Source organism: Penicillium coprophilum (genome assembly GCF_028826855.1).
Source record: "Penicillium coprophilum strain IBT 35676 chromosome Unknown utg000004l_segment0_segment0, whole genome shotgun sequence".
Lineage (NCBI taxonomy): Eukaryota > Fungi > Ascomycota > Eurotiomycetes > Eurotiales > Aspergillaceae > Penicillium > Penicillium coprophilum.
In genome coordinates, this window is record NW_026622723.1 from 5,642,898 (window position 1) to 5,669,376 (window position 26,479).

At 48.0% G+C, this 26,479-nt stretch overlaps 12 protein-coding genes across 12 annotated transcripts; 5 read left to right on the forward strand and 7 right to left on the reverse strand.

The window, feature by feature from the left end:
- Positions 1 to 19: 19 nt before the first annotated feature.
- N7500_006560 (uncharacterized protein) lies at positions 20 to 541 on the forward strand (the record flags this gene model as incomplete). The annotated part of the gene is made up of 1 exon (XM_056677704.1): positions 20 to 541. The coding sequence occupies one exon, from the start codon at positions 20 to 22 to the stop codon at positions 539 to 541; it is 522 nt and encodes a 173-aa protein (XP_056532704.1).
- A 500-nt stretch (positions 542 to 1,041) lies between these two features.
- Positions 1,042 to 2,236, reverse strand: rpn8 (proteasome regulatory particle lid subunit RPN8; the record flags this gene model as incomplete). The annotated part of the gene is made up of 3 exons (XM_056677705.1): positions 1,042 to 1,641; positions 1,716 to 1,987; positions 2,053 to 2,236. 3 exons carry the CDS (start codon positions 2,234 to 2,236, stop codon positions 1,042 to 1,044), a joined length of 1,056 nt encoding a protein of 351 aa, XP_056532705.1.
- Positions 2,237 to 2,754: 518 nt separating this feature from the next.
- Positions 2,755 to 3,734, forward strand: adk1 (adenylate kinase ADK1; the record flags this gene model as incomplete). The annotated part of the gene is made up of 4 exons (XM_056677706.1): positions 2,755 to 2,914; positions 2,982 to 3,034; positions 3,096 to 3,250; positions 3,329 to 3,734. The coding sequence occupies 4 exons, from the start codon at positions 2,755 to 2,757 to the stop codon at positions 3,732 to 3,734; spliced, it is 774 nt and encodes a 257-aa protein (XP_056532706.1).
- Positions 3,735 to 4,110: 376 nt separating this feature from the next.
- Positions 4,111 to 5,472, reverse strand: N7500_006563 (Gfo/Idh/MocA family protein; the record flags this gene model as incomplete). Its single annotated transcript, XM_056677707.1, has 4 exons — positions 4,111 to 4,682; positions 4,781 to 5,311; positions 5,370 to 5,390; positions 5,439 to 5,472. The coding sequence occupies 4 exons, from the start codon at positions 5,470 to 5,472 to the stop codon at positions 4,111 to 4,113; spliced, it is 1,158 nt and encodes a 385-aa protein (XP_056532707.1).
- Positions 5,473 to 5,716: 244 nt separating this feature from the next.
- N7500_006564 (putative mRNA cleavage factor complex component Pcf11) lies at positions 5,717 to 7,804 on the reverse strand (the record flags this gene model as incomplete). The annotated part of the gene is made up of 5 exons (XM_056677708.1): positions 5,717 to 5,761; positions 5,810 to 6,160; positions 6,211 to 7,101; positions 7,151 to 7,573; positions 7,640 to 7,804. The coding sequence occupies 5 exons, from the start codon at positions 7,802 to 7,804 to the stop codon at positions 5,717 to 5,719; spliced, it is 1,875 nt and encodes a 624-aa protein (XP_056532708.1).
- A 738-nt stretch (positions 7,805 to 8,542) lies between these two features.
- Positions 8,543 to 9,008, forward strand: N7500_006565 (uncharacterized protein; the record flags this gene model as incomplete). Its single annotated transcript, XM_056677709.1, has 4 exons — positions 8,543 to 8,677; positions 8,726 to 8,750; positions 8,819 to 8,828; positions 8,882 to 9,008. The coding sequence occupies 4 exons, from the start codon at positions 8,543 to 8,545 to the stop codon at positions 9,006 to 9,008; spliced, it is 297 nt and encodes a 98-aa protein (XP_056532709.1).
- Positions 9,009 to 9,479: 471 nt separating this feature from the next.
- N7500_006566 (putative microtubule binding protein HOOK3) lies at positions 9,480 to 12,322 on the forward strand (the record flags this gene model as incomplete). The annotated part of the gene is made up of 9 exons (XM_056677710.1): positions 9,480 to 10,043; positions 10,097 to 10,857; positions 10,909 to 10,966; positions 11,020 to 11,096; positions 11,152 to 11,264; positions 11,322 to 11,704; positions 11,770 to 11,865; positions 11,944 to 12,122; positions 12,304 to 12,322. 9 exons carry the CDS (start codon positions 9,480 to 9,482, stop codon positions 12,320 to 12,322), a joined length of 2,250 nt encoding a protein of 749 aa, XP_056532710.1.
- Positions 12,323 to 12,487: 165 nt separating this feature from the next.
- N7500_006567 (putative mitochondrial GTP/GDP transporter Ggc1) lies at positions 12,488 to 13,756 on the reverse strand (the record flags this gene model as incomplete). The annotated part of the gene is made up of 7 exons (XM_056677711.1): positions 12,488 to 12,823; positions 12,882 to 13,059; positions 13,115 to 13,248; positions 13,313 to 13,426; positions 13,487 to 13,528; positions 13,579 to 13,616; positions 13,672 to 13,756. The coding sequence occupies 7 exons, from the start codon at positions 13,754 to 13,756 to the stop codon at positions 12,488 to 12,490; spliced, it is 927 nt and encodes a 308-aa protein (XP_056532711.1).
- An 882-nt stretch (positions 13,757 to 14,638) lies between these two features.
- On the reverse strand, positions 14,639 to 15,164 carry N7500_006568 (autophagy-related protein 8; the record flags this gene model as incomplete). Its single annotated transcript, XM_056677712.1, has 3 exons — positions 14,639 to 14,672; positions 14,745 to 14,977; positions 15,075 to 15,164. The coding sequence occupies 3 exons, from the start codon at positions 15,162 to 15,164 to the stop codon at positions 14,639 to 14,641; spliced, it is 357 nt and encodes a 118-aa protein (XP_056532712.1).
- A 660-nt stretch (positions 15,165 to 15,824) lies between these two features.
- Positions 15,825 to 17,193, forward strand: hem13 (coproporphyrinogen oxidase; the record flags this gene model as incomplete). Its single annotated transcript, XM_056677713.1, has 2 exons — positions 15,825 to 16,034; positions 16,087 to 17,193. The coding sequence occupies 2 exons, from the start codon at positions 15,825 to 15,827 to the stop codon at positions 17,191 to 17,193; spliced, it is 1,317 nt and encodes a 438-aa protein (XP_056532713.1).
- A 4,488-nt stretch (positions 17,194 to 21,681) lies between these two features.
- N7500_006570 (putative mitochondrial DNA replication protein (Yhm2)) lies at positions 21,682 to 23,178 on the reverse strand (the record flags this gene model as incomplete). The annotated part of the gene is made up of 5 exons (XM_056677714.1): positions 21,682 to 21,736; positions 21,861 to 22,533; positions 22,680 to 22,776; positions 22,825 to 22,938; positions 23,176 to 23,178. 5 exons carry the CDS (start codon positions 23,176 to 23,178, stop codon positions 21,682 to 21,684), a joined length of 942 nt encoding a protein of 313 aa, XP_056532714.1.
- Positions 23,179 to 23,756: 578 nt separating this feature from the next.
- cit1 (citrate (Si)-synthase CIT1) lies at positions 23,757 to 25,419 on the reverse strand (the record flags this gene model as incomplete). Its single annotated transcript, XM_056677715.1, has 5 exons — positions 23,757 to 24,863; positions 24,920 to 24,967; positions 25,031 to 25,115; positions 25,178 to 25,242; positions 25,309 to 25,419. 5 exons carry the CDS (start codon positions 25,417 to 25,419, stop codon positions 23,757 to 23,759), a joined length of 1,416 nt encoding a protein of 471 aa, XP_056532715.1.
- Between the last annotated feature and the right edge of the window lie 1,060 nt (positions 25,420 to 26,479).

Sequence of the window (26,479 nt, forward strand, 5' to 3'; positions counted from 1 at the left end):
ATTTCCTCTTTCCATCTCAATGAATTCTATCAACTCTACAGTCTTCATCGATCAATTGATCACAGAATTGGGAAATTCCAATCTGAAACCATTGATGTTAACATTACACTGTCTATTTCCAAATGACTTCCTTCCTGCCCTTGATATCCTCGATCGCAAACTAGTTCGTCGAATTATATCGGATTGTGCAGAGACAGAGGATGTTTTCATCGTGATATCTGCGGCACCTTCACTCGCATCCCAAAAGGGCTACGAGGTTCGGCTACGTGCCTGGAATTGTAGCTGTCCTACATTTACCTTGTCTGCATACCGAGATCAATCTCCGATGAATGATCCAGCAAACGAACAGAACCAGTTGCCCTACTCATTTGGTGGCACTCTGGCTCGTGGTACGGCTCGGGTGTCACCTCCTACCTGCAAACATATCCTGGCCTGTATCTTGCATGTACGGTGTCCTGAGCTGTTTGGGGTTGATGGGGATGGCAGATTCCCCGTTTCCATGGAAGAATTGGCGGGCTGGTGTGCTGGCTGGGGTGGCTGATGTACTTGGCTATTGACACGTCAATGCAAATTGATATGTGAATTGATCATGTACTTGAAAGAGTCTATCTTAAGCCGCTGAACCGTCTAAGGACCATTACAGGTATCCGCAGATGATTACAGGTCCTACCACGGGCCCTCATCCATTCCACATGAGGCATCTGCTTTTGCCCGGGCGATCAATCATTGAACGCGTGAGAAGTCCGACTGGCTACACGTGTAGGGGATTTGTCCTAGAGCCCTTCAGATTGTGGGATGTATGCATGCCAGACACAGCAATGACAGTGTTATTAGAATGTACTCTAGACCGCTTACAGAGAAACTAAGGTCTTCGTTCGCTATGCAAACTGGACGGACCTGGGACCGCTAATATGGTCTTGACCCTGACTATTCATTATGCATGGCGAGATATCAAGGGGGAAAAAAGAGGTTGAAATGTCAGAGAATTCACTCATGTAATTGACAATCCTTTCTAGAAGAAAATAAATTAAGAAAAGTCCCTTAGTTCTTCTTGTTCTTCTCGGAGCTATCCTGCTCCTCCTTCTGCTCGCCATTTGGCAAACCGGCCTTCTTGACATCCTTGTCTCCCTTAGTTCCATTGGCCTCCTGGTCCCGCTTGTTTTCACTCTCCTCTTGCTGCTGTCGGTTCTGGATCTTGTTATCGATTAAGTCGTGGAAAGCCGTGATGGCACGGATCAAGCTACTGATGTAGATGGCCATCAACTGGTCATTAGTCTTGACACTCATGGCCCGTGCCAACTCGCTGTTTTCAATTTGTGGCTCCTGACCACTGGTCCGCAGCGTCGCCGGTGGAGTGGACAGATTGGGAAGGAGGTTGAAAACATCCTGGAGGTTGCCCAGAATAGCGTGATTGACGGGAAGTTCCTTGTCGAGAACTTTCTGGAGGTATTGGCCGATATCGCGTAGCCGCAGATGCAATCCTTGCAGTGACTGCAGCTGCGACGTAATACGAGTGGAAAGTGTGCCGACGGCGACGTCCCTGATGTCTCTGAGGAGGTGCTCCACGCCAATCTCCTCTGCTTCTTCTGCCTCGATTATCGATGGGGTGTGCACAAATGTTCGGGAGGTTGTTGTTCCATCCTGCAAGTGTAAAATGGCTTTGGTTAGTCCTGATGGCCTGATGGGTGCTTTGTTGGACTTAATGGCAAACTCACATCCTTGATTTCATCCACGGCGAAGTAAGCATCTGTAGGCACACCGACTTCCTTTGGTTGTACATCGACAATAACAAGCAAGGGGTTGGGCGTGTATTTCTTGAAGAGCTCATTGATCTCCAAATCCGAAGCGCGCAGCTTAGGACCTGAGTGGTACCAGCCGACTAGCTTCTCGCGAGCATTGATCTTCTTGAACATATCCCTCATCGACTCAACGAAGTTGTGGTCCAAAAACCAGACTGATGGGTCTTTCTCATCCTCCTCGAACGGTACTAGAGAGAGAGAGGTAGATGTCAGCTCTGTTGTATGGATTTGATTCACCGAAGCGTGCACTCACCAGCAAAACTGTTTGATACTCGGACATTATCGCCCGAGTTCTCACCAAGCAGCACACCCACAACACGTTTCCGGGTACCCTTTGCTGTTCTCCCATAGTGATCTGCGACAGAAAGCAGAACTAACGGGGCAACCGTCACGGAGCGGTTGACGAGGGATAGCGTGTCTGCCGTGGTGGCAGGCATCGTGAAGGGGAAGGTGAAGAGTAATCGAGACCTATAGGGGATGATTAAAGCTCGTAGAACAAATCAAATTTAATGAAACAGCAAATCAACGCGAGACAGGAGAATGCGGTGGATGGAGAGCGATGATGCGCAGGTACTCTTGAGAGCTCTCCGCCACAGAGCTGCGCCATCTCGAGGCTGGAGAACTTAGTAAGCAGCCACCTGCACCTGGGCAGTGGAATTTGCCGGGTGAATCGAAGCCTTGGAAGAGAATACAGAAACAAAATAATTCTAGAAACAAATTTAATACATCGGTACAGAAGACAGAGCATAAAAAATGCATTGACATTGTACTAGAATAAATAACATGTAAATATCTCTACAATTGCACCCTATGTCTTCACTCTATTCTCTGTGAAGCCCGTGCTCTCCGAACCTCGGGCGCTAAGTTCCTTGCGAATCTTCCCTTTCCCCATTTCTTCCGTTTCCCCGTCTACAGCGCTTCTCTTCTTCAAACCTCTCCCCTCTTATAATTCACAATGGCTCCCATCACTGAAGAGGCCGTCTCTGGTCTGAAGAATACCATTCACCAGCTCGAGGCGAAGGTGTCTGAGCTTGAGAGTCGTCTCGCCAATGGCGGCAAGCCTAAGTCTGCCGCTGAGCAGATGCGCATCATCCTGATGGGCCCTCCTGGCGCAGGTATGCGATTGAAATATGACTGAAAAAAACAAGAAAGAAAACAATGGATGCTAACGGTTCTATTTAGGCAAGGGAACTCAAGCCCCGAACCTTAAGGAAAAGTACTGCGCGTGCCACCTGGTGAGTAGAAGTTTGCCCGAGTACAGCATGAGCGCTTCCCGCTGATAGATTACCTGAATAGGCCACCGGAGACATGCTGCGGTCCCAGGTCGCGAAGAAGACCGATCTTGGTAAGGAAGCCAAGAAGATCATGGATCAGGGTGGTCTCGTCAGCGACGAGATTATGGTCAACATGATCAAGAGCGAGTTGGACAACAACGCAGAGTGCAAGAACGGGTGCGTACATCGAAATCCCCTTTCCAATTTCTTTTTCTTCCGTGGCCCGGCCAGAATTTAACTTGAGAGGTGGAACAGTTTCATTCTGGATGGTTTCCCCCGGACCGTTGCGCAGGCCGAGCGTCTCGATGACATGCTCATCGCCCGTGAGCAGAAGCTTCAGCACGCCATTGAGCTGCAGATTGATGATTCCCTACTGGTGGCTCGTATCACCGGCCGCCTGGTCCACCCTGCCTCTGGCCGCTCGTACCACAAGATCTTCAACCCACCCAAGGTTGACATGAAGGATGACGTCTCCGGAGAGCCGCTGATCCAGCGTTCCGATGACAATGCCGACACCCTCACCAAGCGTTTGTCTACTTACCACGCCCAGACCACCCCCGTTGTCGAGTACTACAAGAAGACCGGTATCTGGCGCGGCATTGATGCCAGCCAGGAGCCTGGCCAGGTCTGGAAGAGCATTCTCGGAGTCTTCCGCCAGTAAGCAGTCCGGTTGGGATTGATTACATCTAAAAGGGAATTTTGGGGGAGGTAATTTGGGGACAATTTACCAGTCCAGGCTCCGTGATGCCTACCTTTGTTCTTCCTATGTTTTTTTTTGTTTCTTAATTGGGCACACTGGAAGCATGGCTGGCGTTTTCGTCCACATATAGACCTGGGTTCAGACCCTTGACCGCCATGTATAGTAGTATGTGTTACCCTTTTGAGTACCGAATAAGTACACTCAAGACCGGCTTACATTCAATTGGATCTTTCGGTAAATTTCTTAGTATTTTCAGTCTTATCTCTATTCGAGTCGATATGTGTATTCGTCTCATACCATGTACTATTGTTACATACACTTGCCATATAATTCATATCTAGAATTTCAGAGGATACTCAGTCGACTCAATCTGTTGAGGGTAGGTCAAACCACCCTGCTTCCGCACCTCATCCATAACCTCCATGATAACGATACTCTCTTCCAATGGTAGGCCCTCACTCTCGAGCTGGCCATCGCGGAGACAGCGAGCAACTTCGTCGGCCTCCCAGTACATACCCTTGCCATTACCAGGGAACGGGCACTGGACCTCACGGATCTCACCGGCACCCTTCTTGGGAATGATACGGTAGCTCTCTGGCCGGAAAGGCTGGCCAAGTACCTGGATCTCACCTTTGGTGCCCTGAATACGGATGGGGGGGCCACTTGAGCCCTTCTCATCCGGATCGGCAGAGACACGAATGTTAGTCAGGGCGATACCGTGCGATTGTTGCGGGTGGGGACCATTAGATGGAGTGCTTGTAGGGAAGCTCAGAAGCATGGTTGTGGACTCGTCTGCACCAGTGAGGTGGTAAGGAGTCATCTGCGAGGAGACAGTGGGTGGCTTCCTCTGGTCTCGGGGCAGGGTGTGGTATAGCGTCTGGAAGACCCAGGTCAGGGAGTAGATACCCACTAGAAGAACAAGTCAGCCACGGCATTTGTTTTTCTCTTTTTATGCTTGGGGGAAGAATCAATGAACAGAACTCTCAAAAAAAAAAAAAAAAACATACAATCCAAGAGAGCACCACCCGCCAAATCGGGGTTCACCATGCGATGTGTGGTACCCCATTTCGTCTCAACATCATCACCGAAGCTCGTATCGGCCACGACACGGAGGACCTCACCGATCTCACCCTTCTGAATGAGCTCGCGGATCTGAATGCTGATGGGGAAGTAGCGCGTCCAGACAGCTTCCATAAGGAAGAGGTTCTTCTTGCGGGCAACTTCGACAAGGATCTTAGTTTGAGCAGCGTTGACAGTAAAGGCTTTCTCGCAGAGAACATGCTTGCCCGCCTCCAGTGCCAGTCTGACATTCTGGTAGTGATGGGAGTGCGGGGTCGCGACGTAGATAACATCGACGTTGGGATCGGCCACCAAAGTCTCGTAGTCCCCGTATGCTGAGCAAGGAGTTGTGATTCCTCGAGCTGAAATGAATTGCTCGGCCTTGTCCTTGGACGAGGACGAGGCCACGGCGACGACTTGGTGGGCTACGTCAGAGGCATCGCGGAGGTTAGGGTCGATAAGAAGGTCATTTGTGAATGCTGTCGGGAGATAGGTATGAATTCTTGTCTTATACAGGTAGTGTCAGATAGATCTTACTTTCAGCAATCCAGCCAGTGGCTAATCATCAGTTAGCTTGGTCTTCAATCTTATGGCAAGACTTCATACCCATGATACCCCATCGAACAATATGTGGCGCCATGATGAGAAAATTGATGAATAGTTTTCAGTTTCTGTATGTTTTCGTGTATATTTTCTGTATGCTGTATCTTTTGATCACAGAAGAAGAACAAATCTACGGAAGCGATGGGGGAAACCTGGCGGATATTGCCGAGCGGGGTCTACAAGTTGTGAAGTGGCCTGAACTTGGATTGGGTGAAAACTCATTTCGCTAATTAACGCCAGAGAGATGATCCCTATGCAAATGATTATGTTGGTACAAAATATCACATCTCGGTCTTGATGCGTGTCTTCTGGCTTGGAGATTCCCCCTGGGTCTGGTTAGCTCGAACATTCAACATCCTCAATTGAGAACTCACTTCAGCTTTCCGCTTGCCCAAGACAGAGTCGGGCGTGCTGGTCCGTGTTTGACGTGTCGGTGCAGGGCCCTTGGTCACTTCAGAATAGCAGCTTGCATGATACACACGACTTCCGACCTTGGTTGCATCTTGCCAGATCCAGTCCTGAACGTCCTCAGACCAGGTCGATTCAAACTTCTCCTGGCAGATGGGGCAAGGGGTATTGCGGAGAGTCGCATCGTTTGGAGCTCGAATCCATGGCTTTGGCGGCTCTTGTTTGATATTTCCATCCCCATCTGCAGCCCCTTCGGCGGCAGCTTGGGGGTCCGCAGCGCCATTCACGTCGCCAGCCTCTCGAGATTTGATCCAGTCCTATTGCAGTTAGGAATGAAGCGTGAAGAAATAGAAGAGATAAAACATACCCTTTCGTCAACATACCAGCTGCGATTTTGAGCTCGTCTGGAGGACTCGGTCATGCGCTGATTGGTCTTGAAATGCCAGTCCAGATGTCGTGCCTTCATTTCCTTGCCTTCGTCCGTGGTTAAGAAGCGACGGCCGCAAGTTCCACATCGGTTTGGTCGGGAATCATAAAGAGAGACAATGAGTCCGAATCGAGGGATCTTCATAGACGCGGTGTTCATAGGAACTCCAGAGGATCCATTGGAGGGAATTGCAGCTTGAGACGAAATTGAGGGTGTAGGTTGCAGTCCATGGGGCAAGATGAACGGCAAATTAGATCTTCCAGACGCTGGCGTCGAAGTCGAAGGCGTAAGAGGTGAGGGTGTCGGCCCACCAGGTAGAAGACCACGTGCCCTCAAGGCCGCAATCAGAGGGTTCTCCGGCGCTGGCTGTGGAGGGGTGCTTTGGTGAGGATATTGGGGCATCTGAGGCAACGCTGCTGGGATTTGAGGTGGTGGAGTGGATTGTTGACGCGAAGCGGTAGCTTTTATCAGCTCGGCGAGAGTGTTCTGGTTTAATAGCTGGTGAAGAGGCTGCGAGACTGGTTGCGCTGGTGGCGTCGGAATTTGCGGAGTGGACACTACTGAGCCATTCGTAGCAGCGTTAGGGGCAACCGACGGCGGTCTTGTGGCAGCAAGCGCTGAGACTTGATCGCGGACAAGTTTCAACTGATCTGGGGCGAGCTGTTGTTTCTGTAGAATGGCCTGAAGATCTACTAATGCCTTTAGGCGTTGTCGAGAGACGGGGTTAAAAGGACTGTTAGCAAAGTCAATCTTTGCAGAAGCAATCAAGGCATCCACATCTCGATTGAGGTAGCTCAAATCAATATCATGTCGATGAGTCTGGGGAGGTGCCTGTGAGACCGAAATTAGCTTTGAGTGTGACAGACGACAATAGTCTTACCGAATTGGAACCATTGTTGGGGAACTGGTTTTGCGGAGGCCGAGGCATGTTCTGAGGTGGTGTAGGGCTGTTGGTCCACCCAGTCGGAGTTCCACTTCCACGACTACGCCCGAGTATGTCTGGTTGAGCCCTGGCCTGTTGTTGTTGTAAAGCTGCAGTGCGAGCTTTAATGAGAGCAGTCTCAATGTTGCGTGTGATGTCGGGAGGGAAGACTGGGCGTGTGTCCAGGGAACCTGGAGCCGGCTGCTTCCACGTGTTGAGCATCTCATCCAACTTCCTTCGAGTATTTCCATCGACCAAAGTATACACATTCATGAATGTCTGGTACATGTTCCTGCCAAGGAAGAGGGTGTAAGGGCTTCCAACATTCTTGACGATGGAATCGGCTACATAGAGGGCTGGAAGCTTCTGCAGGGGTGGTGTCTACATAGTGGTTAGTGCTCATCCCGTACTACGACACAAGAGAAAAAAAAAAGCAGGAACACCTACTGTTCGAATGTGGTTCTCCAGGACCCGGGAGATAGCCATTGCGTGTTCGGTATTCTCTTTGGCGATGACAGTCAGAGTACGAATCTGAATTCCATCGTTGGTGGTTAGATCCTCCAGAGAACTCTTGTAGTCCTCGGCAATTTCGTCGGAAACCAGGCCAGACATTATGGCGATATGGGATGAGTCGAGAACTGGATTTATCAGAGATGTCGAGAGCAGAATTCAATATCAAGGCGAAGTTCAGCGCGTGGGGTTTTTTTTCCCTGCACTTGTCTCTTTTCTTTCAAGTTTGTTCTTTTCTTTTCTTTTCTTCTTTTTCTTCACTTCTTCCCTTGAAATTCTGCTTGTCCTTTTCCCCGTGACTATCAAGAGCTTCTTGTCTTCTTATTTCTTGTCCACGTTCCAAGTAACAAATTCTCTTGGATCAACGCAAAGATGGAGAAATAGTCGGAACTTGTAAATGCTTGCTAGCTATCTTTGCGAGAATTGAGAAAACAATAAGATTCAAATGCTTGATCTCGATCCAACCCTGCCTGTAACCTTCCAGCTCCTTATCTACCTTCCAGTCAAAGAATCGCCGAGGGGTGGAACGAGAGAAGAAATGTTAGGAAAAGTGGTCCGGGAAAACCCAAGCAGATGCGGTGGAAAATGAAGAAACAAAAAAAAGAGACCAAGAATGGATAAATGCAAGAAAACAGCGCTGTAGAGTAGTGAAGCCAAAAAGAAGTTGGTCAAGAAAAGAAAGGAACGTGAAGTGGTGAGGTGGAAGCGCCAAAGAGAAAGGGATTGTCAGAGATAGAGTCATGTGATCAGGCAATGACGCCAGCACTTGCAACCTCCTGACTTGCCCGACTTGTCTGACTACCGTTGTACTCTTCTACATTCTACTGATCCTATTTCAATATGAAGCTTACATTTGCTGCCCTACTGGCTCTACCACTGGCACTGGCTGGATCGCTCAAGTCCGTCGTCGTTACTTTTCCCAAGGGAACGCCTGACTCGGTGGTTAGCCAGGCCAAAGCATCCCTAGTGGCTTCAGTACGCTGTGCTTCTTTATTGCTGGTATGATTGAACTGACACTTTTAGGGCGGCGTCATCACACATGAGTATCGTAAGTTCTACCTTGTCTACCTTGTCTACCTTGATATACAAAGACATTACTAATCTACATTTATACAGATTTGATCAAGTACGACTTCAACAATTCTTCTGCCTTACCCATTTTTCTAACTCTGGCTTTAGTGGCTTCGCTGCTGAGGCTCCTGTGAACGCTCTTCAGAGCCTCTCCACGCAGGATACCCGATACAGCCCGAATATCGAAGAAGATAAGGTTGTGAGTGCATATGGAGACTATGAGGCCGCTGTTTAATATCTCTCCAATGAGATACCGTGCATCTCACAGCCTGGAGTATATCATGACGTCTGGAGGCAAATCCATATGTACGAATCAGGATGAGTTTCTCGGAAATACTTGGGTGATTTATTACCTCGGCGTTTGGGGTGTATATAATGTGGAGTAAATGATCGAGTCTTTATGCTCTTGGGGAAATATAGTGCTTATTTCTTAAATAAAACATAGGACGTATTCATATTCATATCACAATAGATGATTTCTAAAGAGTTAAGTTATGTCGCAAATCAAAGAGCATGGACAACGTAAGGCCGATCATCTTTCTCTCCCCCGCTAGTTAATTCCCGATGTGGCCCCCCAAAGGCGCGTGGATCCGCTGAGAAACTTCCTTTAAGCCAACGAGGCATTTCGCATGATCTCTCGCTGAGACTTGGAAATGCTGGAATATCATATTTCTTTGACACTTGATTAAACGCGTCAATCGCCAAAATGGCGTCGGAACATACCGTGACCAAGGTTCTGTTGGAATGGATCAACAGCTTCTCCTTAGGCAAAACTCTCCGAGCCACTGATGAGTTGACCGATGGAATCATCTTGTGGGAGATTCTCCAGGATATTGACCCCCAGTATTTCCTTGAGGAAATACCAGAGCCCAACTCCTCCGATCATTGGGTGGCCAAGTGGCAGAACCTGAAGCACATCCACAAACTGCTGCTCAGTTATATTCGACACCAAAACGACGACATCCTACCTTCCGGTCTCGATCCGTCGCCCGATCTCGAATCTATCGCCGAAAAAGCCTCTGCCAAGGAAACGAACAAGTTGTTGAAGCTTCTCCTGATCGCGGCCATCAGCTCCCCCAACGCCGGAACATACGTACAAACACTTCAGGAGCTGAGCACCTCAACACAGGAGGGGCTCAAGGATATCATTGAGGAGGCGCACAATGGCCAATATGAGCCCATGGACGCTGCGGACGAGCTCAGGGAAGATCTAGCCAAGCACGATCGCCCTGTGGACCTGGAATTGCAGTTCGAAGAACGCGTCGGAAAGGTGCTCGCGGAGAACGACCGTCTAACACACGAGAGAAAAAAGAATTAGAAAAGGCATTGGAGGACCTGCACAATCGCCTGGCGCGTCTCCAGGAGAACAACGACACCCTGCAAAATCGGCTCGCCTCCACCGAGGACCGGCTGGTTACATTGAAATCTGGAAAGGGTGATATTGGATTCAATGCAAAGGCATTAGAAAGCAAAACCCGCCAGCAGGACGATCTAATTGCGTCCCAGGAAGCGAAGTTGACCGCGGCCCAGGACGAAATTGACAGCCTTCGGATGACAGTCGAGTCCTTGCGCGTCAAGAACCAGCGCTATCAGAAGTTGCAGGATGACTATGATGAACTTCGTACCGAGAGGGATCAGCTCGCGCGCAAGGCCAACGCGGCTGAGAAATACCGCCAAAAGCTGCAGGCCAGCCAAGACTTTGAGAAAGAGAATCAGACCCTCAAGAACCAGATCAAAGATATTCAGCAGCAGCTGAAAGAGTCAGACTCGCAACAGCGGTGGTCTTCGGAGCGCGAAGTGGAGCTGGAAGAATACCGCAAGCTTCTGCCACAAGTCGAGCAGGAATGCAATGAAATTCAGAATTTGAAGAAACAACTTGAGTTCAATAATCACGCGCTGACAGAGCGGCTGGAAAGTGCGGACGAACAGCACGAGAGAGATGATGCTTTGATCAGCGAACTACGTGAACGCCTCGGGGAAATGGACGGCTTGCCGGGCAGCGCGTCGCCTGGCTCTGAGACGCCAAAGATGCAAGGGACATTGCACAAGGACTTTGAGGCACTTGGTGTCAAAGAGTCTCAACTGTATGTATATATTTTGCCCTCGCAGTCCTACTTGATACTAACTATTGACAGTAAATCTGAGAATGATGACTTGAAGCGGGAAATGGAGTCGATCAAAGCACCTTCAGCTGTATGTGTATCATCTATATCTCACAACCTTCTCTTGATCCTGACAACCACTAGCCAGCCTCTCATACCGGAGGCTTCTCTGAAAACTTTGCTGTATCTGTGCACCTGGCGCGCTCTGGTTCCACTCAAAGGTTTTATTGCCCAAGATTTCGTCCCAATGAATAGAATAGCTAACATGCTTTGCAGTGAGGACTATTGGAAACTATATGAGAATTATACCGGAGCTCTCAAGAAAATTGCAGAAGTCCAGGACACCTTGGAAACAACCAAAAGAGAGCTTTCCGACACACAAGCTGAACGTAAGTCCAAGATCGGTTCAACATGTCTGTGAACAATCTAACTGACAAATTTTGAAGTTGGTCTTGTCAATCTGGAACAGGTCGAGATGCTCCAAGGACTCGAGGCGCATAACTCGGCTGAATTGACAAGAATTCGGGATGACTGGGAAAGCCTCACTCAGAACGTTCATCACCTGGAGGCAGAAGTCGATGCCAGCCAGACGCTGGTGCGCGAAGTCTGTGCGGAACGAGAGGAACTACGCAAGATGCTCGACAACAAGCAAAGCGAGATTAGCTCTGAAGACCAGGAAGTGATGAACGAGATGCAAATGCTTCTAGGCGAGTTTGAAACTCACAACACAGAGGGTGGCGAAGTACCCCAGAAATCGAGTTTCGAGCTCTTGAAGCAGTGTGCGGGAGTTTTAGAGAAGAATGTCGAACGACTCGCCCAGCGTGCGGAGGTCAGTTTTCCACAGATGACTCGCTGGGGGTCAATTGGTGTGCTAACTCTAACTTGACCTTATAGTACATCCAGCAACAAAATGAGCTGGTCAAATCACTTCGTGAGCGCATGAAGAACTACGAAGAAAATCTGGATGATGGCATTTCCAAAGAGCGCGAGGTAAGTCTACGGTGGAATTTTTCATGCTTCGTCCCTCGATTATGTTGGGTTTAAGCAGTATGCTGATGGCATTATTAGCTTGAGCTTCAGAGTATCATCAACAGCCAGGCCCGAGAACTCAACCTTGTGGGCTCGGCTTGGTATCACCTTCAGAGCCGATGGCAGAACAACAATATGACGGTATCACGATATCGACATGGAGCCAGCACGGGAGATGCCAAGGGCTGGCTAGCAAAGCAAAAGAAACGCTGTCGCTGGTTAGTAGAATGCCTTACGAGTGAAATCTGTGCGATTTCTCTTTACATATGCGTTTCATTTTCATCTTTCGTTTACTGGCTTTGGATGTTGATATTCCCACTATACATCCCGTCTTTTTCTTGTGGTTATTTCTATGTCAATAGAATGTCATTCAAATAGAACTTGTCATTTAACCCAGAGTCTTGATATGATCATATGAATGTTGAAGTAGTGAGTTCGTCGCATTCGGAAAATGTAAACTACCTAAATAGATCCCCTCAGGAAATAAAACATGTCTATGAAAAATACAAAAGTCAAGGTAACTAACCTATCCCAAAGAAAGGAGAAATAAAAGGGGAGATGCAACAATTATAAAACATGGTCTCTATACAACTTGACCGAAAGCGGGAATCAAAGTCTGTGCCAGCCAGAAGCTGAAGACCAGCTTGGGACCTGTCATCAGTAGCTTGGGGGTCAGACCCTTGAAGAAGCTGGTAGGGCCTTCATTCTTAAGCATCGTGGAGACGATCTTGAAGCCGGACTCGGGGTTCTCAAAGTTGCGGTTCTGGATACGGGTCTTAATGACATCGAGGGGAGCGGACACGACCAGGGAGGCGCTAGCACCGCAGACTGAGGCGACAAAGTTCTGGCCCCAGGTGGCAGTGTTGTAGTCTGTCAGCTTGTAAATCTTTTCCTTGGCGAAAGCAGATCCACCGAAGAGCTGTAACAAAAAGTTAGCGGTGGTTCAGTGGTAAAAAATTGGAGCAGGAAAAACATACAGCGAAGGAGCCAGGGGCGTTACGGGCGGCAGTCCAGCCAGCACCACGGTACAGACCCATACCCTCATCGGCAACGATCTTGAAAAGACCACGGCCACGGAAGGCATCGGGGTTGGTCTGACGCTTAATCTTAAGAACATCCAGAGGGAGCAGAACAATCTCTCCAATGCCGATCAAACTGGGAGGTTTCAAGTCAGATGAATGCTCGCATCCGAGTGTTCAATTGTTCTTACCTTCCAGCAGTGGCGTGCATAATAGCCTTTCCGGTACCCTTGCCAAATGCATTATCGAAGTCGGCACCGTGGTGCTTAGCAAGGTAATCGCGCGCGAAAGGCTGACCACCGTATTTGTAGATGCGCTGGAGGACCTATATGTTTGAAATGGTATAAGCTGGTCGTTCTCCCCTTTTTCTGTCGATAGTAGTCACGAACCTTGTAACCGGCAGCGTATCCCAGACCGGGGAAGAGAGAGGTGAACTTGCGACCGATTGTGGCATTGACGTGCTCTCTGAAGACAACCTGCTTGAAGGCGGCAGTGCTGGTGATCTGTCAAGGATCCAAATCAGTAATCGATACACCTTTATCTGTGAGCAATCCGAATCTCACCCGAGTCTGGTTGCTCATCAATCGCTTGGCGGTGGTGTCAACCTAAGGACGTCAGTATCTGGTCGTAATAGCTCTCAGCTCGGTGATCGTACAGGGTGGAAGATCAGCAATTCAGCAATACCGGCAGAGCCTAGAAGAATCATAGGTCAATAATGAATTCGTGTTTTCAACATCTGACGACTTACCGGAGCCGAGGAGACGAGCAGTGGCAGACTCCTTCTTGACATCTTTGGAGGCACTGCCAGCACTGGTGGCAATAGCGGGAGACATATTTTGTAATAAAGAAATCCCAAAAAGACAAAGCTAGAGAATGAAAACGCCGATGGATTCAATTCAGGAACATGTGCTCGGGGTTAAATTTTATCGAGGGATTTGGCACTAGTCCCTTTTTGGAGCCGCCATCGGAGAGCCAAGGAGTAGGGACAAGGATCTATATACTACGAAGGAGTCTATGAGAAATGTAAAGAAGTAATTTCTTGAGGGTTATCAACAAGTGATTGGTTTCTAATTCTAGAATATGACTCCATATAGATTCATTTTCCTCTAAAAATACCCACTATGGAAATAGGTTCATAAACCGCACCGGAATGCGACGGGTGAAAGTAACTGAAGTGGATTTTTGCAAACAATATGGTCTAGATTATAGGAAATACAGATGGTAAATAAGTTAGTATCTCGTATATCACAAGGTTATTGGCGACGAACCATCTAGGGCTAGCCGTTTTGAAGTATTCCATGGTTACTGGAGTACATAGTAGAGATGCCGGGGTTAAGTCCTTCCCGAGGGAAATGTATGGCTAAAGAAATCATATTGCTCTTAAGTGTAAATACTTTATCTAGCCTGATCTGTGGTTTGTTTCCAGGTTGCTGATCCACTACTCGGAACCCAAACGTGAAAAAAATAATTTGGCAAAAGAATCCCAGAATATTATCACCAGAGAAAGCTCGTAATGATTGTGTTGCAGCGAAAGAGCATAGTTGCCAAGCAAAGTTAGAAAATGCGCAGAAGACCCGAATGAAAACGCCAGTGACCCAAAACCAGTATCCCAAGGTCGCAGAAGCCTTCTCGCCTGCCCGTTCATCCATCGTCGACTCACTCGTGCGGGTTGGGGTGGCCGAACAGCAAAGCAAATGAGAGAGACTAGACAACCTCTAAAGGTCACCGAAAGTGTTCTCACCCGAATATCTAACCGTTATGTCAGTGTGATTTCATTTAACAAATATATATATATATATGATAGAAAGGAGGGAAACATACGTGATGTATAAGAAGCCATCTTCATCCTTGTGTTCTTCGTAGATACTGCTCATGAGCGCAGCAGTTGGAGGGAGGACCTCGTCAACGAAGATGAAGATAGCCTTCTCTGGAGAGAGCTTTATGCGCTTGCGGATCACATAGACAAACTGTCCTACGGTGAGGTCGGCTGGCACCAAGTACTTTTTCTTGTCGATGGTGGCAATATCCGACTTCTCGACCTTCTCGCAGATGACCTGTAGATTGAAAGTCCATTAGCTACCAAACAAGCGGTGAGGGTCTGTGAGGTTGGTTGCAACCACCACCATCGGGGAGCTGAATAAAGAAACTCACAGGAATGCGGTCAGCATATTTCTGGCGAATGCGCTCAGCCTCCGCCTTTCGCTTCTCGAAGGGGTGCTCGTCCTTGAACTTGGATCGCATCGTGACTGATAAGGGTCGATAAGTAAGAGCGGGTCGGGTGGAGAGTAGGATCAAAGCACCAGGAAGCTCTAGTACAAAGGTGATAGCAGTTGTGACTTCTAGACGAGAAGCTCTGGATGTAAAGTATCTTGTAGAAAGTAGAAAGAGAGAGATAGAGAGGGGTGATAGAGGATGACAAGGCGACCTCCCCCGCTGACGTTACGGTAATACCATCACGGGATCTATAGGCGGTGAGTCAAAGGTCACGCGGCAGAAATCAGATGTCTTTGAGAGGCTCACGTGGAGAGCAAAGACATATATTAATCTACTCCGTACATACTCCGAAGATAGAGATACCCTTCAATATCCTACTCTTTGATATTGAAATGAAAACAATCTCACCAATACCGGGGATTACATGTATTGCCCCGGTGCTGCCTATTTCAACTACGGGGGCCGCTTATCGTGCTTATCTCAGCCAGCCAAACAGATCAAACAACTCCAAGAAAGTCGTACGATTTGAGACCGAGGTTGCGTGGTATTTTGCTGAATTGTTGACTCAAATCAACTTCTTCCTCAAATCATTCTTTGTACGAGTTTTTGCTGTCACTCTCTTGCTTTCGACCATTCATTTTTCGATACTTTGTGCTGGTCATCCGCACACTCCATCATATTCCAAAGATGGCCACCCGATCATACGCGCCTCTCCGGAGGTCGCTTGGACAGTTGTCTGCTCGAAGCACTCGCATTGCTGGCTATCGTGCTGGACCATCATTCCGTGGATACTCCACTGGGCAAAATCCGCGTGAACCGAAGCCATTCACTGTCTGGAGACCGTACTTGCGCCTCGCCTTTGGGGTGCCTTTTATCGGTGCAATTCTATACTCAATGGTAAGACATGGTGATGGAAACTCCGAGGAAATCAATTGCTCATTTATTCCAGATGACAGAAGAAGTCACAGAACTCGATGCTCCATCCATGGTCGAAGTGGATGATGCCCTGAAGCAGTCATCGAAAATCAATGAGTCCTCGCCGATGCGCTTACGGATGGAAAAGCTCATCAAGCAACACCAGCAGAAGATTATCGAGGAATTAGGCAGAATCGATGGGCAACAATTCAAGACCGATACCTGGTCGCGCCCCAATGGCGGCGGGGGCGTTTCGTGTGTGCTACAGGACGGCAACGTCTTCGAGAAGGCCGGTGTTAATGTCTCTGTGGTGTATGGCAAATTACCCAAGCCAGCCATTGAGAAGATGCGGGCCGATCACAAGTCCTTTGTTGGTGCAGATGTGGACTCGCTAGATTTCTTTGCCGCTGGTCTCTCGCTGGTCTTGCACCCCCACAATCCCATGGCTCCAACGGTGCATCTCAACTACCGATACTTCGAGACGTCTGATCCCAAGGACCCCATCAATGGGGACAAGAACTGGTGGTTCGGTGGTGGCACAGATCTGACCCCGACCTACCTCTTCCCTGAGGATGCTCAACACTTCCATAAGACCATAAAGGATACATGCGACCGTCACGATGCTACATACTACCCCAAGTTTAAGTCCTGGTGTGACAAATATTTCTACATCCCCCACCGTGGTGAATGCCGTGGCGTTGGAGGTATTTTCTTCGATGACCTCGACGCCAACTTCCTTCAAACTTCCGCCGGCTCCTCCTCCAATCCGCAGGAGACACTGTTCTCCTTCGTTTCGGACGGTCTGGCGTCTTTCCTTCCTTCCTACGTGCCCATTATCGAGCGACGCAAAGATATGTTGTACACCCCGGAACAAAAGGAGTGGCAGCAGCTTCGTCGAGGCCGCTACGTGGAGTTCAACCTTGTCTATGATCGCGGAACTAGCTTTGGCTTGCGCACGCCCAATGCCCGCATTGAAAGTATCTTGATGAGTCTTCCACGCACCGCTAGCTGGGCCTATATGGACCCTGTCTCTGGCACAAGGACAGAGAACATGCCTGTGGACGAAGACAACTTGGCAGAAGATAAGACCAAGGAGAAAGAGATCATGGATGTGCTGCGACACCCCCGACAGTGGGCATGATTCATATGCCATTGTTTGGTATAGGGTGTATTATGGTGTTTTCTTGATTTACATATGTATATTATCTAACCAAAAACATTTAGACTGAATGTGAATAATTATTGAGCTGGGTATCTTTACAGTCTTTGGCTCGCTAGACCTGAGTGCTATGGATAGAATCATAATGATCTGATTTTATATCTAGCCAAATTCTCCTCGAGTTTTCATCCAATTGGTAAGATGGCCGAGTTGGTCTAAGGCGCCAGGTTAAGGTATACCTTGACTCCACAACTAGCAATAGTTTCCTGGTCTCGCAAGAGGCGTGGGTTCGAATCCCACTCTTATCATATCTTTTTGTTTTTACTCTATCTACCGCATATGTACGGCTTTTATCGGCTTAATTGGGTCGATTTTGGGCTCCTGTTGAAGGTTCTACCTAGGGTTGAAAATTGGTTTTTGTTGCCAAGGAAATCTATAAGATCACTATCTTTACCAAGGTGATGCGCTTTAATGCTTTTCTTTTCCCCTTGGAAACGGTCGATATTAGGAATCATCTTAGTTGAGTATCGAAAAGTTGTCTGCAAATCTTGAGTCTTTTCTGTGGTCTAGCTACTATAAGAATCAAAGGGGCAAGACTATATAGATAATTCTACATCAAGCAAAAATACCGAAGAGAACACAGGAAAGTATATGGGTGGTCGATTATTCTAAGTTAGCAGATACTGTGAGTTAAGAATAAACAATTTTCTCGGCCATGGTGTCTACAGTTATGAAGATATCAATCATACTATAGAGCAAAGGCGTGTTTCTAAAATCTGTCCTACGGACATCAATGACCGAGCAACGGATATGACACTGTAGATACGCTGATTGTTGGACCTTTTGATTTACCTAGCCTGCACAATAACACTAGTCCTACCTACATAGATTCCCAAGGCCCTCTCTCTCTCTCTCTCTCTCTCTCTCTCTCTCTCTCTCTCTCTCTCTCTCTCTCTCTCTCTCTCTCTCTCTCTCTCTATGTGCTGTCCTATTATATTGTGCGGTTATTGTGGGGTCCTCGCACTGGTGCACACCAACTAGGCAGTTATATCCCCTTAGTGGTTATTGATAGATCGATATTTATACTCCGCAGTCATGACCATACATGTTATACATTCATTGGATATTGGACACTGGCCAATTAGTAGGCTCTGCTCTACCAAACCAGTCTAGCGATGGGCCATGAAACCTGTATCAGTCAATATCATTAAGATTGGCGGCATTCACACCCACAACTCACTACCGAACTACACAGAACCATGGCATATCTCACAGAGGAGCGTCGGTTGCAGTCTTGAAATGCTTCTATATTCAGATTACCATAGATGCAGGCCTGAGGAATTCGAGCTGAAAAGTTCGAAGCATGGCTCCAACAGCACCTAATGTATAAGTCGGTTTCCATCAAGACCTAAGCTCTCACCTGTGGGCTTTCCTGCGGGCTGTTCCGTTTTTTATACCAAGCCATGTGTCACCAAGGCACATGCTAGAGTTGATAATTTGGGTTACTTGAAAGGTTTGAATTTAATATTTGAGATGTTGGTTATGTCAACTAAACTCAACTAAAAAGATAGCGAATTAACTTGAATCTTTGGTGACGCATGTGTATACTAACGCACAAAAATGAATAATTTTCCGAATCCACCGCCACCATCGTTCAACACCACATCCTTGACTGCAAACCACATCCTTGACTGCAAAATGTCAACTGCTTTTTGGTGCAGTTGACATGAGTAAAAAGCGAAAAACAAAAAGACATGATAAGAGTGGGATTCGAACCCACGCCTCTTGCGAGACCAGGAAACTATTGCTAGTTGTGGAGTCAAGGTATACCTTAACCTGGCGCCTTAGACCAACTCGGCCATCTTACCAATTGGATGAAATGTCTGGCACTAAGTGGCTACATAAACCAAAACCTATGCCCTGGTGGTAGTCACGGAATACTTCACATAAATCGAGGCCCAATGTAACTGCTACTCTAGTCCTAAGCACCTCATAATGTCTATCTAGATAGGCGAAATCAGGACAAGAGAAATAGTAACTGTGGCTAATTCCTGGATAATGCGCAGTAGTTTCCAAAAGCCATTGCACAATTGAAGGCGATAAAAGCCAAGTCTATAACTATGCATGTTTGAATAGAAAACGAGATAGAACCTCTCGTTGGGATCCTCTGGGCCTGCCTTGGTATAGTACCGGGTCACAATAGGCAGGCCTCATTCATCCTTCGGTATAGACCGCCTTGTTTTTGGCCTTTGGTTTTGCTAGGATTGGGGTTAGTCGCGAGCTCAACGACTTGCCGAGGATGCGGGTTTGTTGAACAGCAACACAGGGTTGGATCATAGAGATTAATCAACTCGGTAGGGCAAAGGGTAGTTAGGCTCTAGATATTCTGAGGGATCTTGGGAATATGAATGATCTAGAGACTCGATCCATGAGTTATTAATTCGATTGCGAAGCCTACCGATAATTGTAGATATAAAGGATTCATGGATGGCCTTGGTTCTGCGTCGCTTATACCAGTATGGAGTATAGTAGTCCCAGTGGGCGATTTATCGATGCTAGAGAGACCTCTGGGGCCGGGATTTATGTATGTCGACTATATTATAAACTGCCACACGATGAAGTCTTCGTAACTACTCCCATGGATCCGCGTTGTGTCATCTATCAGCTATACACTAATGTGAGAAAAAAAAAAATCACCATCTCCTTGAACCCCCTAGATTGCCATAGCTCTTAATCTCTGATATCTATACTCTATGAGCGGCTAATTGGCACGACGTGAATCCACGCTGATGACCTCGAGGTCATCCATTAATACTGATATGCCCTCCGCCAGGCAGTTTGACTTCACATGTAGAATTGTCAACCCGTGATCACCGACGTATACTTTCTTCGCTGGTTCGTCGTTCCCGCAGGATAAACTACAAAGAGATACAGATCTAGTAATCTGGTTCGTATTTGATGCCATGGCGTTTGTGCACTAACCATGCCTACAATAGGGTCTACATATGCACGCGGAGTGGTTTTCTAATAGGATAACAGATTCTATCCCTGTCAGTGTGTCCCTAGCGAGGTTGTAGAGATCATCTCTCGGGTTATGGCCGAAATCGCCGCCGGTATTACAATTCGGGACTTCGAGGTTTGGCTACCAGACATATATTCAATCACTATGGTGATATGGTGATAAACTATAACAAAGTCTTGGATCTTAGGGTTTCCATTTTGATCCTATATCTCTGCATCGACACATAGTTATGGCCAAGGTACTAGGTTTACCCCGTCCTCTGGGAAACAGCGATACAGAGATACTAACACTATGACTTACCAGATATATATAATCAGCTATCGAGAAGGGCCAGAACAATCTGATTGCTAAACCCATATATTTGCGGCGGTAAAATCTCGTTATAAATCAACTTAGACAGTACTTGAAATGCTTATTATCGTATACTCCATTCTTTAAAATGATTTTGAAAAGAAAACTAAATCCCAAAAAAAGTGCGAGCAGAAAGCCGGGGTGTATTGGAAGCGAAATAGGCAAAAAATATGATAAGAGTGGGATTCGAACCCACGCCTCTTGCGAGACCAGGAAACTATTGCTAGTTGTGGAGTCAAGGTATACCTTAACCTGGCGCCTTAGACCAACTCGGCCATCTTACCAATTAGATGAAAACTCGAGGAAAATTTGACTAGATGAGCAAAAGTCCAAGAACAGCCTAGGCTTAACATGACACGGTGCATAATCCTTGACAGGTACTACCTACTTACTTCCTTTAAAAAAGCATATGAAATGTCAGTCCGCAATTAGTCCGAAAATTCAGCCAAAGAATATCACAGACCCCCAATCTATGTATTTTTTCCGGAGTTGCCGACGGGGATACGGGATTGCATGCGTGTTGTAATTTCCATAAGCCGAGGTCGTCGAAAGCCCGTGGCTAATGGGCCGCCACACGGAGTAGATGCTACATACCGTAAGGGTCATGCAAGAATGGAATTGATAAGCCACTTAGCGTAAGTTCTGCAACCAATCTAAGGGATGTCGTGACAGGCATTGAATCCTTCCTGTTATTGTGGTTATCCACGTCGGGCTGAAGGGTTAAAATGGCCGATTTACGCACCGAATATCGGATGATTCTGGTCTGGTCTGGGGTTCGGGTGTCGGGAATTAAAGGTTCGGAGAATTAAATGCATGTTTTGAGTAAGGTATATGGGACCTGGAAATCGGACTTGTGATTCCGGTGCCCAATTGGGATTCGAAGCGTTTGAATTGTATGAGATGAAATATGAATCGATACATTAGCAAAGCGAAGAATCCAGATAAAAGCTGAAAGCCACAAATGTATTCAATGGGTATCGGATCTGTCCATAGGACCAGACTAATTATGAAGTTATATGAGCAGATGCATCTAGACTAAAAAACAAAACTTCCATTCCGAAAACCACTGCACGGTAGAAGGGTATCTCAAACCTTCTCTAGTGCTTCGCAGTGACGCTATCGCCGGTCAGTTTCTCGACTGCTTCTTTAGCCCTGTTCGGTAGAAAGGAGATCTGATTAGCCCGAGGTTTCACATGGCAAAAAAAAAAAAAAGGTGGATCACAATGACGGAATAAAGAAGAAAGTCTGGAGAATGAACGGGAAGTGGAACACTTACATGTCACCAAGAGCAACCATGCAGACGGTCTGCCAGATGCCAAGACCGATACGGGGAGCAACACCACGGTAGAGGCCACGGATGCCGTTGCTGTCGTAGATGTACTTGAATGTCTTGCCGACGGTCAAGTTCTTGGGGCGGTTAGGGTCAGGGGTCTTGCTCTGCATCTCAACACGGATAACCTCGATGGGCTGATTCCAGGCGGACAGACCACCACCGAGACTTGAAGCCAAGATCTTTTCTGCGGCGGACAGCTTGGTGCCGTCCTCTTTGTTGGCAACCTTCCGGATGGCCGACTCAGCGAGACGGGACAGACCGAAACGGGAACCCCAATTGGTAGTCTGGCGAATGGCGACGGCGTTGACACCACGATTGATACCGCGGATACCCTCCTTACGGTAGATATCCATGAAGGTCGCAAAGGTGCCGGGAGGCTTAACACCGGTGGCGGCCAACTTGTGCTTGGTAATCTCGACCGTCTTCATACAGGTACAGAAGCCCATGGTAGCGTAGGCCTGAGCGACACCGCCGGCCATACCACCGCTGATACCGGAGACGAAGTCATTGGCACCGAAGGAGCGGGCGTAGTATTCGGCTTCGGAGGCGACGAAGAGGAGAACCGCACCCTTGGTGGATGCCTCAATCCAGGCCCACGGAATGAGTCCCTGGTAGTCTAAACATCCGATCTCGCAATTAGTTCGAGTTCATGATATCTGGCGGGTCCACCCGTCTAACCCCCACGCGCTAGCTGGAGAGGTCGGGGGAAATTGGAAGCGGGTATTGAATAGATTTGAAAGCGGGTATTGAATGGACACTTACAACCGAAAATGCCGCCACGGCCCCAAATCCGACCCATAGCGCCCGCGAAGCTGTCGCCCCGGTTTGCGGCCATGGTTGTCTTGATCACCTCCAGCGGCTTAGGGATGGTTAGCATTGTTTACTAGATTCGAAAAGTCGGCCGTACCTGTCCCAATGATGTAACCTCGAACAAGTTCAATCCTGCGCCCAGCAACAAGTTACTGAACTTGACGGGCTTCTTCTCGAGGGGGCCGAGGCCTTGGACGTAGTTGTAGACATTCTGGGATGAGGGATGCGCTGAAAGGGGCCCTGACCAAGGGATATAGGGGGGCTTCGTGCGTGTTAAAAGAAGAAGGGAAGGAGTAAAAAAAAAAGCCAAAGAGGATAGATTGCAAGTGTGTAAGTAGAATGGAAGGGAGAGAAAGGAGAAGGTAGTCTTATAGGGTCGGGGAAATCAGAGTAAGCTGGGGGACAACTAGTACTTGGTACATCTGATCTCCAGAGTTTCCACTCATACCATTGGGTACTCGGTACCTCCCATACCAGCTTCGGAAGGAATCCACCAATTCCTTCACCAAACATCTATATTTTATTGATATTTTTTTTTTATTAATAGTACTCCATAAGAATAGATTTGTTTACTTTCTATATTCAATTTCTACTTCTATCTAACAATTGATGTATATATACTCCGTATATATACCTCTCATGTCCTTAACGTATTGAGTTAACATGTGGGGGACAATCGTTGAGTGTTCCCAACAATATCCCGCATGTGATCGATTCAACACAGGTAGCTGTCAGACCGTGCAGATTCTCTACGCCGTACGTTAAGTCCCCATTGACTTTTTTGGGAGGGGAACGGATTCTGACCGATACGATCTATACATGACGGAATATATCGCCGATTCTGAGAAATGATTTGACATGGAAGTTCTGTTACAAGGCCCGCTCGAACCGATCAAGTCCCTATCATACATGAAAATAACCAAAGACTCTCTCGGTCAAACAAAGGGAGATAATACAAATGTCTAACGCGGGTTTTAAACGGGCCCCAAGGGTGATATTAAAAAACAAAATGGAAAAGAAGTCATGCGCTTAAAGCTTAGCACCGACCAACTTAGCGTAGGCCTCGGTGCTGAAAGACTTGGGGCGCTCAATGGGCATACCAAGAGCACGATCGATGATCAGCTGGGGAAGGACACCAATGGCACGGGACACACCGAACAGGACGGTGTAGTAGTTAGCCTCGGTCAAACCGTAGTACTGAAGGAGAACTCCAGAGTGGGCATCGACGTTGGGGTAGGGGTTCTTGGTCTTGCCGTGCTCGGTCAGAACACCGGGGGCGATCTTGTAGACCTGGCTGACCAGCTTGAACAGAGGGTCATCGGGAAGCTTGCGGAGAGCAAACTCGCGCTGGGAGACGTAGCGGGGATCAGTCTTACGCAGAACGGCGTGGCCGTAACCGGGGACGACCTGGCCGTTGTTAAGGGTGGCCCAGAGGTAATCCTTGATGGACTGGTCACTGATGTCGTTGCCGACGGACTCCTTCATCTTGGTGATCCAGTTCAGGACCTCCTGGTTAGCGAGACCGTGAAGGGGACCGGCAAGACCCTGGAGACCAGCGGACAGAGAGAGCATGGGGGAGCTCAGAGCACTGCCAACCAAGTGAGTGGTGTGGGCACTGACGTTACCACCCTCGTGGTCCGAGTGAATGGTCAGGTACAGACGCATCAGCTCAACAAAGTCCTTGTTGCCGCCGAAGCCAAGCTGGTTGGCCAAGTTGAAGGAGTAATCCTTGTCCTTCTGGACAGGGGCGACCTTGCCATCTTTGAAGACGTTGCGGTAGATGCGAGAAGCAATGGTGGGCAGCTTGGCGATGAGGTCCATGGAGTCCTCGAAGGTGTAGGTCCAGTACTCCTTCTTGTTGACACCCTTGGCGTAGGCCTTGGCGAAGGCAGACTCGTGCTCGAGGGCGGTCACGGCCAGAGAGAACTGAGCCATGGGGTGGAGGGTGTTGGGGCAACGATCGATGAGCTCCTCAACGAACTTGGGGACATCGGAGCGGGCAGCCCACTCAGCAGAGAGGTTACGGACCTGCTGCTCGGAGGGGATCTCGCCGGTCAACAGAAGCCAGAAGAGACCCTCAGGAAGGGGCTCTTCACCACCAGGAGCCTTGGGCAGGAGCTTTTGGCACTCGGGGATCTAGAAATAAATAGTGAGCAAACATCAAAATGGTGTCCGAATCGATCAAGACCTACAGTGTAGCCACGGAAACGGATACCCTCCTCAGAGTCAAGGACGGAACCCTATGAAGAAAAAAAAAAGAGGTTAGCGCCATCATTTGCCAGGGGTGGAATTTCTCATCTTACCTCCCAAACGAGGGACTTGATGCCACGGGCACCACCGTAAGCCTGGTCGAGGGTAACCTCACCGATGACCTTGTTGCCATACTCCCTATAACAATTGAATATTATGATCAGTTATTTGATTTTCAATAAGAAGGGCGCGTCACATACTTGCGGAGCTTCTTGACCTTCTCGATCTCGGCGGGCAAGTTGTCGGCAAAGGTGTCCTTGAGGGACTAGACATTTGAACTGGCTTAGCATTTCACTTGAAATTTAGTTGGAAACCCGAATAGACACCATACCTTAACCTTAGCGGAAGAGTAGCAGCGCACGCCATTGAAGGCAGCGGACTGCACCGGCTTCGCGATGGAAGACCGGAGAGCGGTAGAACCGATTCTGAGGGAAGAAGCCATGTCGAATCAGACAGGATATATGATATGGGGGATATGGAGGAGATGGAGAAGTGGTCACAAAGCCTGGGGGAAAAGAAGAAGGAAAGGAAAGAAATCGGGGAGAAGCTCTTTTGCGCCTGGAATTTTCTCGGTTTTTTCCCATTTGGCCGTATTACACCCGGTACCGTTGTTACGGTAACTGGGGCTTTCGGCACCCCGTGGAAGCTCAGTCAGCCATAGCTTCCGTAATTTTTACGGTTCCCCCAACAAAAGAGCACGGGCTCGGGTTGACAGATTGTGATTGATTACGATGGAATTGAAGGATGTACATATCGGTTGTTCGTTCTCTATTTTGTATATAAATCGACATCTATTATATATGAGAAGTAGGATAGTGTGTTCATTTCGAGAAATTCGACATACGTAATCGAATTCTCATGTGGATATTTTGCCCCGGTTCCATTTCCAACTTTCGGTAAAGCAAATACAGGAGCGGCAGGCAGTGACGTCGGGAAGTCGCCATTTCTATCCGTGCCGCCATCCGTCCGATATGGCAAACCCTCGGAGCTTATCAGATGGATTTGGTATAGAAACGTCGATGTCATTGTTTGATCCACCATGTGCTAGTATCTCCCAGCTCCTAGGAGTATCGTCGTATGCATATGCTGGATGGCATTTCTAAAATGGTTCACCGAGGTAGGGAGCTGTCGGGCGGTATCAGAGGGCAGAAATGGAGTAAAAGGGATGGGATGTCCACGGGTCCCTCGGCTCAACGGTGTAAGTATAGGATCTTCTGCTTGGTGGTTTAACACTGAGATCTACCTTGTATACTGGAATCAAAAAGTCCTCCATTCACTCTCAATGTCATTTGAACAACGTTTGTTATCTTGATTGCGTCTTCATCCTTCTCGGCCGTATTACTGAATGGATAACATAAATTAAAGACTGTAAAAAAAACAAATATGATACCTTAGTCAAGGTCAAAGGTTAGAAAGCTTTGAATACAATATGGAGCCGAGGCATGATAGATACTATTTGACAATATCCTCACCTCGGCCTCTCTTTGAGGCTTTTGTGTGCC